This window comes from Hibiscus syriacus, unplaced genomic scaffold, assembly GCF_006381635.1.
Source record: "Hibiscus syriacus cultivar Baekdansim isolate YM2019G1 unplaced genomic scaffold, ASM638163v2 tig00002890_pilon, whole genome shotgun sequence".
Classification (NCBI taxonomy): domain Eukaryota; kingdom Viridiplantae; phylum Streptophyta; class Magnoliopsida; order Malvales; family Malvaceae; genus Hibiscus; species Hibiscus syriacus.
This window is the reverse complement of record NW_024061954.1, coordinates 53,498-70,141: the sequence shown is the minus strand read 5'-3', so window position 1 is coordinate 70,141 and position 16,644 is coordinate 53,498. Positions and strand designations below refer to the sequence as shown.

At 34.7% G+C, this 16,644-nt stretch overlaps 3 protein-coding genes and 1 pseudogene across 4 annotated transcripts; 1 reads left to right on the top strand and 3 right to left on the bottom strand.

Moving 5' to 3' along the window:
* Positions 1–207: 207 nt before the first annotated feature.
* On the bottom strand, positions 208–2,307 carry LOC120162484 (pentatricopeptide repeat-containing protein At5g47360-like). Of its 2 annotated transcripts, XM_039172633.1 has the most exons (3): positions 1,988–2,307; positions 790–1,744; positions 208–644 (listed from the first exon to the last, which is right to left on the bottom strand). In XM_039172633.1, the coding sequence occupies exons 1-2, from the start codon at positions 2,032–2,034 to the stop codon at positions 853–855; spliced, it is 939 nt and encodes a 312-aa protein (XP_039028564.1). In that variant the 5' UTR covers positions 2,035–2,307; the 3' UTR covers positions 208–644; positions 790–852. The 2 variants fall into 2 exon arrangements, with proteins under 2 accessions (XP_039028564.1, XP_039028557.1); XM_039172626.1 differs by lacking the exon at positions 1,988–2,307 and having other exon boundaries at positions 790–1,975.
* Positions 2,308–5,994: 3,687 nt separating this feature from the next.
* On the bottom strand, positions 5,995–6,816 carry LOC120162330. The gene is made up of 3 exons (XM_039172499.1): positions 6,743–6,816; positions 6,459–6,656; positions 5,995–6,358 (listed from the first exon to the last, which is right to left on the bottom strand). The coding sequence occupies exons 1-3, from the start codon at positions 6,766–6,768 to the stop codon at positions 6,250–6,252; spliced, it is 333 nt and encodes a 110-aa protein (XP_039028430.1). The 5' UTR covers positions 6,769–6,816; the 3' UTR covers positions 5,995–6,249.
* Positions 6,817–11,562: 4,746 nt separating this feature from the next.
* On the bottom strand, positions 11,563–11,799 carry LOC120162464. Its single transcript, XM_039172612.1, has one exon. It carries the CDS (start codon positions 11,797–11,799, stop codon positions 11,566–11,568), a length of 234 nt encoding a protein of 77 aa, XP_039028543.1. The 3' UTR covers positions 11,563–11,565.
* Positions 11,800–12,624: 825 nt separating this feature from the next.
* On the top strand, positions 12,625–14,814 carry LOC120162350 (annotated as a pseudogene).
* The last annotated feature ends 1,830 nt before the right edge of the window (positions 14,815–16,644 follow it).

Below are 16,644 nucleotides of genomic sequence, written 5' to 3'. Positions count from 1 at the left end.
ATCACTTCTATCGTGGTTAAACAAACAAAATCAAACATTCTTAAATAATGTAATCCATTTCATACCAAAGAGAGACCGACATGGAACTTAATAGCACGGTCTCAAAGCATCCTTTTCGGCCAATCTAATCAGAGCAGCGCAAGCAAATTTAAGCCGTTGAAAACTAAATTACAAAAGCTAATGATCTACTCATTCATGTGAGCTTTGTTTCAGCATCTCTAAGAACCCTAAAGTGCAAAGAGCTTCAAAACAAATTAGCTACCTGAGTATAACAAGAAGACAATGGGATTGAGAGGTGGATGCTCACAGTTCCCCCTGCTTTCTCATTTCAATACAGTGAAGAATGATCCGGTCCATATTTTGTCAAGAACAAAACATAACACCGGGTTTTTTCATGCATCACGAATTCCAAATAAATAATTCATTCACTCATGATACATTTACTTCCATAGATTTCGATAACCCTGAATTTATTTTCCTTTGTCCTGGTCCTCCGGGTAAATGAAATCATGTGAACCCCACGAAAGATAGGCAGATAAACAAGTTATTTAGTAGCATTATGGAACCCACCAGCATTCTGATATGCAATTGTGGCTTTGCTTAGCAATACAAATCGCTTCGGCCTTCAAGGTATGCCATGTAGGCTGATTAACAAGAGAAAGTAATAAACCATAAATTGAGATTTTAACCCCTGGCAATTGCAATTATGTCAAATAAAATTCAAAACAAAGAAACATATGAGTCAGACACGATTGATGATCAAATGAGAAGTTTAGAATCTACCCGTACCATGTCATGTTGAAGCTTCTCCAAGGCATGTAGATAGCTGTTTAAAATTATCATCTTGCAATTCTACTGAGTAACTAGATCCTTTTCTCCAGAACTTTTCAGATGTTCAATAATTTTTTCAACATAAGGAGATTCCAAGCGAATCTTCTTCTTAAGCATTGACCTAGCTAGCCTGGCAGCTTCAACCGAATGGCTTTGCTGACACAAGCCAACCAAAAGAATAGAATAGATATCGGAGTCAATGGATGAAATGAATTGCATCCGCTCAATTTCATCATAAAAGAGAAAACCATCAAGCACTCGTCCCTCACGACATATCTCCCTAATCATAACACTAGAAGCAATGCCATCTGGTTTAGTTCCACTTTCTAACATCTTCTTAAAGACCTTCTCCGCCTCATCAAGTCTGCTCATCCTAATCAAAGACACCACAAGAGAACTATAGCAATCACCATCAGAAACACCATTTCCAGCAACTTTATCAATCAACCTATATGCTTCTTCAACATTCCCCTCTGCACAGAGGCCCTCAATCAAAGTAATAACAGTTACACGATTAGGAACACACCCACAAACTCCCATCCTATCCAAAATTCTCAATGCCTCCATTGTCCGACCCTTCTCACAAAAGCTTTTAATCACTGACGTGTATGTGATGACATTTGGACTACAACTCCCACCTGCTTTCTCCATCTCCCCCAAAAATTCCATTGCCTTCTCTGTACTCCCATACTTACACATAGACTCAAGAAGCACAGAATATGCCACGACATTCGGAGAAAACCCTTGCCCCTTCATTGCTTGAAACAACTCACAAGCATCCTCCAACCGACCAGCATTACAAAACCCTTTGATCATCACAAAATACGTAACCATGTCAGGATAAAGATCAATCAAACCAAACTCTTTCATCAATTTATCAGCCATATCCATATCCCCTTTCTCGCAAAACAGCCTGATAACCAAATTGTAAACAGTAGTATCCGGACATAAATTAAATTCAGGCATTTTCCTCAATACCAACAAAGCCTCATCAGCAATCATAGCTTCTTTACATAAATTCAAAACCACCTTGAACATTTTAACATTAACCAAACACTTTTCCACCTTGTAAGCTTCAATAACATCCAAAACAAGATATGGGTTTTGCTTAATCTTCAAAAACTCACAAGCTTTGCTATACATAAACGAAGTATACCTATAATTTGATTGAAGACCTGCCCAGATAAAGAACCTCAGACCCATTTCAGATATACCAAAGGAGCATCTTTTTACCACCTCGCAGACACAATTCGGGTCCAACTTGGCATCGACTAAAGCTAGTGTTTTCTCCACGTTGCTTTCTTTTTTTCTCTAAAATGGTCAAGAATTTGTCAACAGAATAGGCCGAGCTATATCGAAACGTGAAAACTCTGGTCTGTTTCGGGTAATTTGCGAGTGAAATCAATCGGGAGAGTGAAGCAATTGACATTATTTTGGGATGGAATTTAGGGGGGGTTTTTTGCAACAGAAGGTTGGTTAAAACCCTTAAGCTGGAACAAACAAATGAGGAAATCTTACCTGGAAATGTAAGCTCCAGAAGCATTGTATTAGACAAACCTCTCTTCTATTTGCCTGGCCCAAAGAGTTTAAGGCCCAATGTTCTTAGAAACATCTTCGGTTTTTACTGATGTCGGGTATTCAAGTGAAGTGTTCGAGTTTGTATTTTCTTAAACATGAAGAATTGTGAAGAAGAGAAAATGGAAAACTCGTAGAATATTTTTAGACTTATCTATTCTTCATCTTCTAGAGTTAGACGATACATTCATTAAATAATCTCAAAACCATTAGCTTACGGTGCTTGATCAATATGTTTCGAGGGTTTCATCGTGCATGGTGTATCGAGATTAGCTTTGAAACCATCGATGTATGCATGCAAAACTAAAATTCTTGGACAATCTCCTTTAAGTATGTATATGAATATTGTTGTACCTCATTTGCACTTTCGAAAAGTCTAAGCAAAACATCTATGCATCTTTAAAGAAAGGACGTTGTCTTAGTAATTTGTGAACTCTTCGTACAATTTTTCATACAATTTTTAACAGACTCACGTGACCTATTGAATTTATATCTATTGAAAGTTGATTATATCAACTAAACTTGTTAATTTAGAAGGGACGGAGTTAGAAAAAATATTTTGGGTGTTAAAATTAGAAAAAAAAGGAATTATTTTGGATGACAAATTTAAAATTTGTATGAAATAATTTTTTTTGAGTGGATGAAAATGAATAATGGGTGTCGGTTCATGTTTAAGGACGTCAATAATTTTAAAAAAACATATAGTTTTATTTATTTATAAATATTTTATATTAAATTTATAAAGAATTTTTTTCTCAAAATTTATAAAGAATTTTTTTCTCAAAATTTTTTGGGTGTTATAAACCCCTCATTATAGGTCGGCTCGGCCAGCGTCTTGAAGTAATCATGATCATATGCCAGACATCAATCTTAAATATCATTATAAAACTTCTAAATCAAGGCCGAGAGAGAGATAAATTCTCCCTCTTCACTCATAACTCATCACTATTATACCTCCTAATAGAGACAAATAAAATTTTAATATCGATTAACGATCATCTAACTACCGATTGTATTCTCATCTAAACTAAAATGAATAAATTACCTATAATCCCCATAATCTATTTGTTCTTATTAAGAAATATATACGCAACAGTACAAGATGGATATATTTCGTAGTTGTGTAAGAATAAAACACACCACCAGATCTTGTTGATGCAATGCAAATTCCAAATGAATCGATGCATTTACTTGCATGGATAGAAGCCGACGAAAGATAGGCAGATAAACAAGTTATTTGGACTAAATTAACATGGTCTCCATGGATGATCTGAATGTAACTATAATTTTGAATCAAACGTCTAATTAAAGGTAATTGTGTTTAAACACGTTGGAATATTAGAACTTTAAAGGACAATACAAAAAAAGAGACACTTCAGCAAAACAGGTATTTTGCGGCGTTTTTAAGCGCCGCTAAAAACATATGCGGCGTTATGACAAACGCCGCAAAAAGCGCCGCTGAAAATAGCGCCGCTAAAGTTAGCGGCGTTTTTGTAAAAAAACACCGCAATAGGTTACAACATATAGCGGCGTTTTCTGAACAAACGCCGCAATAGGATTTGTTATTTAGCGGCGTTTGTCAGAAAAACGCCGCAATAGGCGTTGATGTTTAACGGCGTTTTTTCTAAAAACGCCGCAAATAGTTTTGAGATGTAGCGGCGTTTTACTTAAAACCGCCGCAATAGGTTTTGATATTTTGCGACGTTTTTCCCAAAAACGCCGCAGTAAGTTATGTTTTTTAGCGGTGTTTTTATCGAAAACAACGCAATAAGGGTTGAGAATTAGCGGCGTTTCTAGTGCAAAAAATGCCGCTAAATGCATAGTATATTGCGGCGTTTGTAGTATACAAACGTCGCTAAATGTTTGGTATATTGCGGCATTTCTAGTTTGCAAACGCCGCTAAATAACACAAGATTTTTCAATTCTAAAAATAATGCTTGATTACCCAAAATCTATTTTTTCAACTTGTTCCATTATCCAACAAACAAAACAACTATAACATTAAACTCTATATCCATAACAAACAACATCAAATCCAATATAATAAATATAAATTTTCATTAACATAATATAAGTTCAGTTAAACAAGTTTCAATAACATTAACAGAATGCTCATAACATACATAAATGAGACTATGATGGTGGATTCTGAGGTTGCGTTTTCTGTATCATTAGCATCATATCATTGAGTCGTTTTTCAAATTCTTCACATCTCTGCTGATACTCTCTCTGTGCTGCCGCTGCTTCTTTCTCTGCTTCCACTGCTGCTCTCTCTGCATATATAACGAATTTCAATAAAACCCTTCACGCATATATAATGAATTTCAATAAAATATATTTTTTTATTAAAACTTATCACTCCAATATGACAAATTCTAATAAAATAATTATATCTTTCTAAAATTTGTCACGTCGACTTGACAAATTTGAATAAAACAATTATCTAAACAAACTAATCATATGAGCTTGATGAGTTTACCCTATACTATAATATTTACCGTAGATTTCAAATTAAAATCTAGGTTGGCCTAATGGGCTAATCAGTTTACCCACTTGACTTATTGGGCCAATTTTGCCTTCTCTAAAGAGAAACCTTAATGGGCCAAAGAAAGTACGTAAAATACACACTGATCTTGTATAAGACCATAACCCATAGCTTCCTCTCCGTTGCATTGAAAGATCATAACTTGGTTTCTTTTAGTAACACACACGGGAGGATACAAACATGATTCGTTTGGAGGAACACATATATATAAATAGATAGATAGATAAAACTATGTTGTAGCTACAGTATTTTCTTGAAATTATATGAGGCAATATAGATTGCTCATTTCCTTTGCATCCTGCAAAACAAAATGACAAATTAATGAAATCCATTATGCAAAAACCAATCAAGAACTATGTTACTCGGATTGGGGTATGAGTGCCGGACCGGGGTGTGGCTAGATAAAAATGAAGAGTCCGAGCAACATAGATAAAAATGAAAAATAACCTAACAATGTCATAAGATGAATTCTGGCCATGAAAGATGTACATCAATAGTATCCCAAGAACATGAAATATGGTCTCATTTCTGACTTATTTGATCTTTCCATATTTCCATGATCAAGTCTAAATGACATTTTTGAAAAGAGGTAGGCGGTTAAAATCATCTTTTGATACCTGAAAGATGAAAAATATTTTTCAACCGTAGCATTTTGTTCGGTGCTGTAGCTGTACCATTGTTCTTTTGCTGCAACTGAATCCCCTACCTCGATATCTGCACATTAGCGGAAACAAATGAAATGGCAATTCGGTTGACAAGCTGATGAAACCCGGATTTTGGATAATCAAAGCATATGACAAACCTTGAAGCAGAATATTGGATTCACCCAAGTGGCCTCTCAATCTCCAGAATTTGAAAAACTTAGGACCATGGCCGTCCCAAAATATTGGCTCCGATCTAACAGCATATGATCGACAATCCTCCTCCTCTTTGGGCATCACTAGCAAGGTAAAATGTGTCAGCCAAAATATGCAAAGAGGGATCCATTTGTGCAACTATTAAGGACAATGTAACATAACATACCCTCATCCACTGTCTCGGACACTTCCAATGTACTTGCAAGAGTATAGGCCACTTCAAGAGTTTGTGCCACTTCTTTCTTGATTCTAGAAATAAGCTCTTCATTCTCCGAAATGGAAAGAGGTGCACCGTTTTTCATGATAATAGCTTTGGCTATCTCATCCTGCAACTTATGCTTCATCTCTTTTTCCATGTTTCTCTCCTATTCAAAGAATTATGATCAGACAAGCAAAGGCATAACTTTAACATTAACACTAGCATTTGCTTGAGCTAAGTTGTCATATTGACTTCACTACCCTCTCTCTCCGAGAAAGAAGTTTTTCTTTCATTTTCTTTTCTTTCTCGACAAATTTCGAGTTTTGTTCATAAATCCAGCTTCTGAATTCTCTGAAGGGAAGAATTGTGAAATTTTTTATCAATACATTTTACTTAAGAATCTAAAAAGAAAAGCATGACCAGAATTTATTGAAAGAACTTTATGACTTACGTGGTGACAAGAGATTCATCGCATAGAAAATTTAAGAGTCGCAGTTTTTTAGAGGAATTTAATTTCTCATATCTATCATCACTCATATCTAAGCAATCCGACAGTGACCGCTTTAATGGTTTTTGAGAATCACTGATGTATTCTCCAAGAACTTGAGCCCATGAAGTTTCACTTAAATCCCGACTAAGGCAAGGATACCTGCACAGAGAATTAATTCAGATGATCAATACACCAATTAAAACAAGGAACTGAATGTTTATGACTATCTATTTAAACATGAATACTCTTTTCCCAAATCCTTTTGCATCATGGAAAGCAGTCGAATATGAAACTGCACAATCGAAGGATAACGTAGTTTGTGTTTACGTTTGCTTTTTCCAGTAAGTAACTCTCTAAGTATCAACTGAGATTGCCCTTTCTTCATATTGAGAACCTGAAATAAAACAAAACTACCAAGTGAGAATACAGAACTAAAAAGAGTGCAAATTTTAACCTATTAGGATGCATGCTAAACAAACAGATAACAAGTTCACCTCTCCAAAAGCTTTACAAAATTCTAGAAATTGCAAGGCGTGGCCAACATCCTCAGTAGGCAAGTCAATGCCATCAATACAGCTGTAAAGAATATTCAATTCTCCGTCTCATATTCAACGTTGCAATTGAAATACACTGATAGCACGACTGAATGATCAGAAAAATCACAAGCTTGGAAAGCTAATTTGAGGTTCCTAATCTAATGATCAGAAGCTCCGACCGCATTCGTCTAATTTCTCAACACTCAAGAGTTCATTTCAAAGCATTGGGAAACATACAGAATACATGTTGCGATACTAAAATTTAAGAATAACTTATCGGGAGTCGGGACAAACCTTAAAGAGAGAAGATAAAAATCCAGAGTTCGGTGCGACACCGTACCTCCTGCATGATTCAATGTATCTACAACCAAACTCATCAGCATAATTTCCATTTTTAAAAATTAACTTCTATATGTCAACTCAATGGAGAAGTAGTTCAGAAGGCAATAGAATTAGGAAAATAAATTAAACAAGTAATCAATAACTAAGGTAGCATGTTGACATTTCATCATTTCGAGCAAGAAATTCTAGGTTTTCACGCAAAAGATTAAAATCTAGCAAAAGAAACAGTCAGTAAACGAGGCGATAAAAGTGTAATCCGTCGAATAAGGAAGTAGATTTAAGATTTTCTAAAAATTGATCGAAATGAACAACAGAAACTTACATTGCTCCCAAGGCTGGGATTTTGGTGACCATAGCGATTCAACTCTTCAAAACTTTAAGATTTCCAGAGAAAGAAGAAGAAGAACAAAGAAAGAAGCGAGAAAAATTTAGAAAAAGAGGCAATAGAAGAAATTGCAAGGTTAGTGGAATTATATCAAGGAAGCAAGAAATTTGACTGAAATAGATTCGAATGGCAACAGAGAGCATTTGTTTTCGAAGAAATTAGGTTTAGAATGAGATTTGAAGGGGGGAAATGCTCGCGCAGGATTTAAGTAACAATTGCGGCGTTTGTAATACAAACGCAGCTAGAGTTATACTCTATTGGGGCGCTTTTTTAATAAACGCAGCTAATGTCCATATATATTGCGGCGTTTGTGTCTAGAAACGCCACTATATCACATGTTTTTACGACGTTTATACAAAAAACGCCGCTAATTTACCACTCTGTTGCGGCGTTTTTGGTATAAACGCCGCTAAATTAACACTATATTGCGGCGTTTTAGCTAAAACGCCGCTACATGTCTGCTATATTGCGGCGTTTTTACTATAAACGCCGCTATTGTTTAACCTTTATATGGCGTTTGTCTAAAAACGATGCAAAAACTATTATTAATTACGGCGTTTGTTGAAAAAACGCCACTATATACCATCCTATGGCGGCGTTTTTAACAAAAACACTGCTATATTTATACTCTATTACAGCGTTTTCACAAAAAACGCCGCTAAAGTCTCAATTTATGGCGTTTGGATTGAAAACGCTGCTATATGTAATACTTTTGTGGCGTTTTATCAACAAACGCCACTAAAAACGCCGTTACAGAACAGTTTTGTTGTAGTGAGAGTTATCCCTTATATATTACAAGTGAAACAATGTGTGCTTTTAAAAGCTTTGGTTGAATTAACACTTTACACTTGAACTTCTTTTCCCACCATCCAGATTGAAGGTGGAAGACTCAATTAGCCTCACTAATTATTAATTTAACGCCAAAAATTAATTAAACATGCTTACACCTTTGAACTTGGTTGTAATTACGACCGAGGACGAAGTGTATCGAACGGCCTATGGGCTATGAGGATGGGGGCAGATGGGCCCAAGGGATGTGGTGCCGGGATTGGACTAGTCGGGGATGAGACAGTGGACCAACGGCAGATGATGCATTTGGTGGGACCCCCACCCTCTCACATGGGCTGATTTGCTGTTGTGATGTTGTTGAAAAAAATATTAGTTGAATTAATGTATCGTCAGAATTATTTTTTGAGATGATGTAGTAATTGAGAATCGTCGGAAGCTGTATCTTTCGGGGAACATGCTGGGAACACAATGCTTCTTCGATTCTTCCCCATTTTTATGTTGAACCAAAAGCTTTGGTTTCCTAAATTTTTCTAAGTAACAAGGTAAAAGCTATAGCGGCGGCCACGAACTACGAGAAAAGCAACCGTGTAGTGGAGAGTAATGATCAAACGGCGGCCACGAACTACGAGAAAAGCAACTGTGTAGTGGAGAGTAATGATCAAACGACTCGTCATCGAGACTCGTCGAGCTCACCTTTAATCAACGAAGATAACGACAACGACGATGACGATGCATTTGTTGACCTTCCGGATCTATTGCTGCATATGGACTGTCAGATTGATGAGTTCTGGAGCTCATTTCCTTGGCCTTCGACTTCAACGGCAACCGGTGATGACACCATTGAAGACGGTTTTGGGTACGCAGAATCACGGCTCTGGGAGTATTTTGTTGCTTAAAGAAATAACAGACGAGGAATATGGAAATGCAATATTGTATCATCGTATTAGTGCATGGATCTTGGTGCATGAACAGCTGAAAGCCTTGTATTTAGGTTCATTCCTCTATTTTCTATGCTTGAACTTGGTGGTGATGAGATATGGCTCCCTGTTTCTTTGTTTTCTACTGGGTTGACCGTTGAGATAGTTGTCTGAGACGGGCCTCAAGTTTGTGTTACTGTTATTGATTGCTCTTTTATGTTACCAATTTTATTAAAACCGTCGGTTGAGTTGAGGATTAGTAATCAGATTCAAAAGGACTAAACCGCCACCCAATAATATCCTCGCCAAAACTATAAATTATTATGGTTATTCACGTAATTAGAGTCGCCGACTATTTATTCTCGGCTTCTTCATCGCCCGCTTCTATAACGAACAAAAGCTGAGCAAAAAAAAAAAACATGCAATCTGTTTTTATTAATTCCCCCTTCTGAATTAGCAATTAAATTGTAGAAAATCGGATCAAAACCTCGAAATTACAAGAAATTAATTTCAGTATCGGAATCATTCAATGGCTGCCCCTTTATTTTCAACCCTACGTTTATCAGGTAATTTTGTTTCCTTCCGAAAACTCTTGAATCTTACACTGATTTTCTATTTGTTTCATGAGAAAATATTGGTAAAATTAAGGAAACTGAACAGTGTTCTCTTGGTAATTGGCTTAAACTTTAATAGAATTTAGTCTATGTTGTGCCGTTTGATCTATCATGTTCAACTCGCATCGCCAAAAATATTGTGATTCAGATCTCCTTAAATAGAGTTGACTCTGATTTCATTTCTGCTGAAGTTGATCCTTATACAATTAATTTTTATTCAACTTCGTTTACTCTTGAAACTTCAGCGATAAAACTGTGATTAGTAACCAGTACAAGTGTCGTATGAGGCAAAAAGTAAATATTTTCGCAGATTTAGTGGAAATTATAATGTAAATCAGGTGTAGTCTAAATCCCTCAGCATGTATATATGTGATAATAATATTTTGTTGGTATTAAATTGTATAGTCAGCAAGATGCCGTGATCCCATTTCAAATATTGGGCGGTGAGGCTCAAATAGTTCAGGTACTTACAAGCTTTTCCCCCCTATAATTTTTCATTGTTTTAGTGCCTATGGGCTCATGTCTCTGTTTGTGAAACCTTTTCTTATTTCAATCTTGGTGTTCTTTAATTTACCAGATAATGTTGAAGCCTCAAGAAAAGGTTATTGCGAAATATGGCAGATTGTTTTGCTCCTTGAAATTACTGTGATAGAAGTTCATTGTGGTTTTCTAGTGGTGAGTCAGTTGCTGTGGTAAGTGTATTGTTGGTTGCTTGGAGTTTAGCTTTATATTCCACTATGTGAACTGCTACATGTTCATACTGACAAGAATATTCTAGTTGTTTGTTATCATGTAGACTTTAATTCATGCAAATCTGATGTTGACGGTAACAAAATACAGGCTCCATGCATGTGCTTCATTTCTGAGTCTATTGAAATGGAGAACATTCATGTTCCTGCACATGAGGTTGGCACGTGAAAATGACTTTTTGGCAAGAGAACTAGTATTGCTCTTCGCAATCCTGGTCCAAATGATGGATTTGTTGGAATTGCTGCACCCTCTCTTGCAAGGATTATTCCTGTGTTTCAAACTTACCAAATTCGACATATACGTATTAATATACATTGAATTTGAGTATTCTTAAATGTTATTTTATTATGCTAGTCTTTTGTGTTGTTCATGGTTCATGTTATTTAACAGATTGATTTAGCAATGTTTGCTGGGGAGCATTTATGTCAGGTACCTAACTTGTTTCTTTGTACTGCTCTATTAGTCTTTTGAAGTTTAGAATTACAGTACCTCCATGGGAATTCATTTTTACAGTACCTAGCTTGTTTTGTAGCCATATGCATTTCTTTGCTTCATCAATAATATCAGGGTCAGTAATACAGTTGATCAGCGACCACAGAATTTGTGAAGTTTGAATGGAGTTATAAAAGACTACCATTTATTATGCTGATTAGTCGTTATTAGAGAAACTTGATTCACGAACAAAGACCGTCTCAACTAAAAAAAAAAAAAAAAAACAGAAACTGATGAGATTTGTCAGGCAGAGGAAGTGTTGTTGGCATTTGTGGGAGGGTGAGATTGCTTCGACTGGTGAGGAGGGGAGGATTCATGAATGCGTTGGGCACTGGAAAAGAGGTCCACCGGAGAAGACTCTGCTATCTTCCCAGCTTCAAGGGGAATGCCATGTTTGTAAGCCACCCTCAAACTTTCATCCTCCGATTGCTTCGCCTGTGCCGTCGCATGCTTTATGTCTTCCTTGCTTTGTGCCATCTTCACTTTTTGGTTACAATTTGTCGTGAATCCTGTTTATTTATATATTTATTCATAGCTGCCACTAATACTCCACGTGTTGCCTTTCTGCCTTGTTTATGTGCAACATTTGCTACACGTGTTGTTTTGTATCTTTAAACGTGTCTTTCTCATCTTACTCCTTTGCAATAGTTGCTTTTAGTACACTTTGAGTTCTTTTCATTTTATTTCCCCAGGGTTTTAGAATAATGAGTTTTGAGCATTAGTCTTTGTATTTAAATTTTAAAATATAAAAATTATAATTACATAAAATCAATGGTGTTATTCCAAGTAAAATCAAACCCATGTTTTATGATCTCTTTCTTCTCCCCTTCTCTCCTAGGAAAGAAAAAAAAAGAACAGAACAAGTTGCAACTGATTACATCGATGTTCAAATCAAATTATTATGATTCAATTTGATTTTTAATTTTTTTTCACAATTTCTTGTTTTTAATAGAGAAATTAAGTATCTGACTAATATTTAAATAACATAAAATAATTTTATTATTGGGCCTAGGCCGAAGGATGCTGCTGCTTAATGAAAGTGAGAAACTTAGATTGCCGGTTTGGGCCAAGGGGTCTAGTGGCGGGCTGTTTCACAATCAGGGCTCGTCCTTATAAAATGGTTATTATGCTCGCCAATGGGTACTCTCTCAACCTCAGTCTCTTTCTTTCCTTCGTTATTGATTTTAGCTACATATCGTTTCTTTGCTCTCTTTTTTTATCAATCAATTTTCTCCTGGGTTTCATATAGTTTTTCGAAACAAGTACTCATGCATTGCCTTAAATTATTCTGGGGTTATTTAAAATGTAGGGGCTTACAAGTACGTGTCGGAGCTATGGAGGAAGAAGCAATCAGATGTAATGAGGTCTTTACAGAGGGTGAGGTGCTGGGAATACCGTCAGCATCCAGCTATTGTAAGGGTTAATCACCCTACTCGTTCTGACAATGCTCGACGCTTGGGTTACAAGGCCAAGCAAGTAATTTCCGATTCAGTTTCACTCTAAACCATGTAGTTTCACAATTTAATTTGATCAGTGCTTGTTCTCCAGAACTTAATTAATAGATGTTCTTTAGACCCAATTAGATTTATGTCAAACAATTAGTTTTTTGCAAGTGACAGATGCTATTTCTTGGTGTTTTTTATTTATTCGTTACTCAGATTTGGGTGCCTGTGTCTGTCTGTCTGTCGGATACTTTCTTAGGGCATCTCCGATGCTTCTCCACATTTGGAGAATATCGGGAGAAAAAAACCCCTTCAGCCCATCGCCACATCTCTCGCTACAGTACCGCGCCGCATACGCTACAATTTTTTTTAATTCAAATAAATTAAATTACAAAATAAAAAAATACATTAAAATTATATATATAAAAATACTAATTGTTTTGTAATTTTTCTGATTTTTTGTATTTTTTTGTATTTTTTATATTTTTTATGATTTTTTACACCTTCTGTTCGATGGGAAGAAGAACCACCTGTATTAATATTTTCATCGTTGCTTAAATTGATTTCAAATGAAGACAATGAAAGGTTAACGGAATCTGAAATTTTTTCTGGAGACAGTGAAGAAACTGCACTCGTTTTTTCAAGTTGCAAAATATCTTTTACCAAATCGAACACATGATCAAACTTAAATGCACAACCCCTTTCTTGCACGAAAAGTTCACTTGCACGTTGTAGATGCATTATAAAAAATAAAATTATTATTGTTTCATGTAAAATAAAAAATTAATGAAAATAATATAAATTATTACTTACGATTATTTGTTGATTTGCACCACTTGAATGACTATGTTCAACTTGTTGTATACAACTGTTGAATTTTCGGTTGTCTTTGAGAATGGTAGACATGCGACATTGTATCGATCTAGAATTACGATCGGCAATGTTAGAAGGTTTTGATGCGCCATTGTGTTTTGCTTCAACACGCTGCAAAAAACGATCTTTCGATTGGTTGTTGCCGACGATCGGATTGCTATTTATGAATGTTTTATTTATGTTTTTTATCTTGATATTTATTAGAAATATATATGTTTTATTTTATATTTTTAAAATCAATATTATAATAGTTAAATATTATGAATAAAGTAGATTTAGTAGTAATGTAGAGATAGCGCTGAAGATGAATTACTGTTTCATCTCTACAGTAGAGATAGAGATGCGCTAGAGTAGGATATTCTATCCATGTATTTGGAAGATGTTTAGAGTAACATATTCCTAAACTCATGTTATTTTGGACTTGAGCGCTTGAAGCAAAATGGAGATTCCAAGTGTTATTTCTGAAATGAAATGGTATGAAGCATCTGCTTTGTTTTCAATTTTCGAAGACATGCATCTCACAGATTTATGTGTACTTTTAAAGGGCTATGTAGTGTATCGTGTTCGTGCAAGAAGGGGTGGTCGAAAGAGGCCTGTTCCAAAGGGTATTGTCTATGGTAAGCCCACAAATCAGGGTGTTACCCAATTGAAGTTCCAGCGCAGCAAGCAATCTGTTGCAGAGGAGCGTGCTGGTCGAAAGTTGGGTGGTCTCAGAGTTGTTAACTCGTTCTGGATCAATGAGGTTTGTTGGAGTTGCTAAATGTTTTGGTTGTCTTTTGAATTTGCATTGTTTGGTGGCATTGCCCTCATAGTTTCGTGCATATTTGATCTTGTAGGATTCCACTTACAATTACTTTGAGGTTATCCTGGTTGATGTTGCACACAAAGCCATCGCAATGACCCGAGGATTAACTGGATCTGTAACCCTGTTCATAAGCACAGGGAGCTTCGAGGACTCACATCTGCTGGAAAGAAAAACAGGGGTCTGCATGGAAAGGCGCACTTGCACCACAAGAATCGGCCTCCTCGAAGGGCAACCTGGAAGAGAAACAACACCCTCTCCCTTCGTCGCTATTTCGCTGAGTTTAGTAGGTTGCTTTTAGACAATATTAATTGCTTTGTATTGCTGGATTTTAGACTTCATCTCTTGAATTTGAAAATTTTGCATGTTTTCTAGTTGAGCTTGAAACTTTTGCAGGGTTATCATATCTCGACACTAAATATTAAAGTTCCCAAAAACAAAAACAAACAAAATCATGTGGTTGTCAAGGGTAATTGGTGTTAATCGAATAATTTTAAGCTATAATAATAATTTGTCCTTATGCTTTTTAACTTATGTATATTGTCTTTTTATAGAGAGATAAACAGTAAAGTAGAACAAAACACAATTAAAAACTATGGATTTGTGCTTGAAAATGAGTTTCTACAAGTGGTTTAGAAGATAAAAAACGAGTTTTAGAGATTATTGAAGATAGTCTTTATGTTTAAAAAATTAAAAAAAATAAGATAATTTAAGTATTTATTTTAAAAAATATATAGTTTAAACATTTAAAATATAAAAATTAAGGGTTGATTTTTTTTATTTCAATCTTAAATAAATAATATCATATAATATGAAGTATTTGTCATTTCATTTTGATAAAGAATTTATATATTAGTTCCTATATGATTTATTTAACAAAATTTAAAGCGAAAAAGCTGTTGATGTTTCTTTTGGGTCAAGCTATAAGTGTTAAATATAAACATACTTGTAAATAATACATCTCGTAATAGTTATAATCAATTTTGAAACAATTCACATATTATTTATATAAGGGATTAATTATAATTCTTCAAGATTTATATATATATATTTTTCATATAATGTATATATTATTTTATTTCTCTATCCATAAATTAAAAGATATTAAGCATTTAACACACTCAACCTCACCTTCTTCTTCATAATATATATTAATAATATTAATCAAGTTAAACATAATTATCATTTATATCACATTATATTATTATATAACACATATCAATATTGACATAGTAATTAATAATTTTCATAATGATATTATCAACGATAGACATATTAACATGTATTGATAGATTGAGGACGTTATTAAAACATTAAAAAAATTTAAGGATCAATTTTAAATCAGGGTCGTAAAGATGAAATTATAATATTTATAATTTTTCGGATTAATTATGAATGAAAGTTATAGTTTTAAGGATAAAATTAAAATATTAAAAACTTTAAAGACTAGTTTATAATGAGAGTCGTAATTTGAGGATGTGTAGTCAAAATACCATTAATGCTTTATCAATCGTATAGAATAAGCCACGTGTCTTATTTCGAAGCATTTAGTACCGTTCGATGATCGCCATTTTTAGAGGTTTAATTTTATTTTTTTCCGGTTAAGAACTAAGATTTGTGGCGATTTTTTTTGATATATCACCGGTGAACAGTATATTTTTTGATTTAACATCGGTCAGATTATATTTTTGGATCTAACTCCTTTAGCAGTAAAGCGCCCCCTGCATCGCGCTATACGGTGATCTGGTATACACGTGGGTATAGCGCGGCCCCTGCAGCGCGCTATACCTGGATATCTGACACGTGGGTATTATTTATTATCTTTATTTTAATTTTTTTATCGTGGCTTGAATTTAGCAAATTTATTTTGTTTCCTTTTCCCATATTAGTTCGATTTTTTTAAAGTGAACTTTAATTATTTTTCATATTTAATTTAATTTGCATGTTTGTCTCAATTTGACTTTAATGCTCTTAATTTAGTTTTTCCTTCTTTAGGATATACGTGATTCATGCCGTGATTCATCATTTTATTAAAAATCGTCAAATTAATATAGATGCAAAGATAAATAATTTTTAATAAAAGGAAATATAATTAAGAAATTAAAAAAAGCAAAATAGGATGGAAACCATAGCATGAATCACGTATATCCTAAGGAAGAAAAAACTAAATTAAGAGCATTAAAGTCAAATTGAGACAAACATGCA

Coding starts and splice junctions, on each gene's coding strand:
- LOC120162484 (XM_039172626.1), bottom strand. CDS start 1,974: ATGTATAGCAAAGCTTGTGAGTTTTTGAAGATTAAGCAAAACCCATAT.
- LOC120162330 (XM_039172499.1), bottom strand. CDS start 6,768: ATGATGCAAAAGGATTTGGGAAAAGA. Junction 6,657..6,742: donor CAAAAGGATTTGGGAAAAGA/GTATTCATGTTT, acceptor TTCTCTGTGCAG/GTATCCTTGCCTTAGTCGGG. Junction 6,359..6,458: donor GATGAATCTCTTGTCACCAC/GTAAGTCATAAA, acceptor TCTTCCCTTCAG/AGAATTCAGAAGCTGGATTT.
- LOC120162464 (XM_039172612.1), bottom strand. CDS start 11,799: ATGGCACAAAGCAAGGAAGACATAAAGCATGCGACGGCACAGGCGAAG.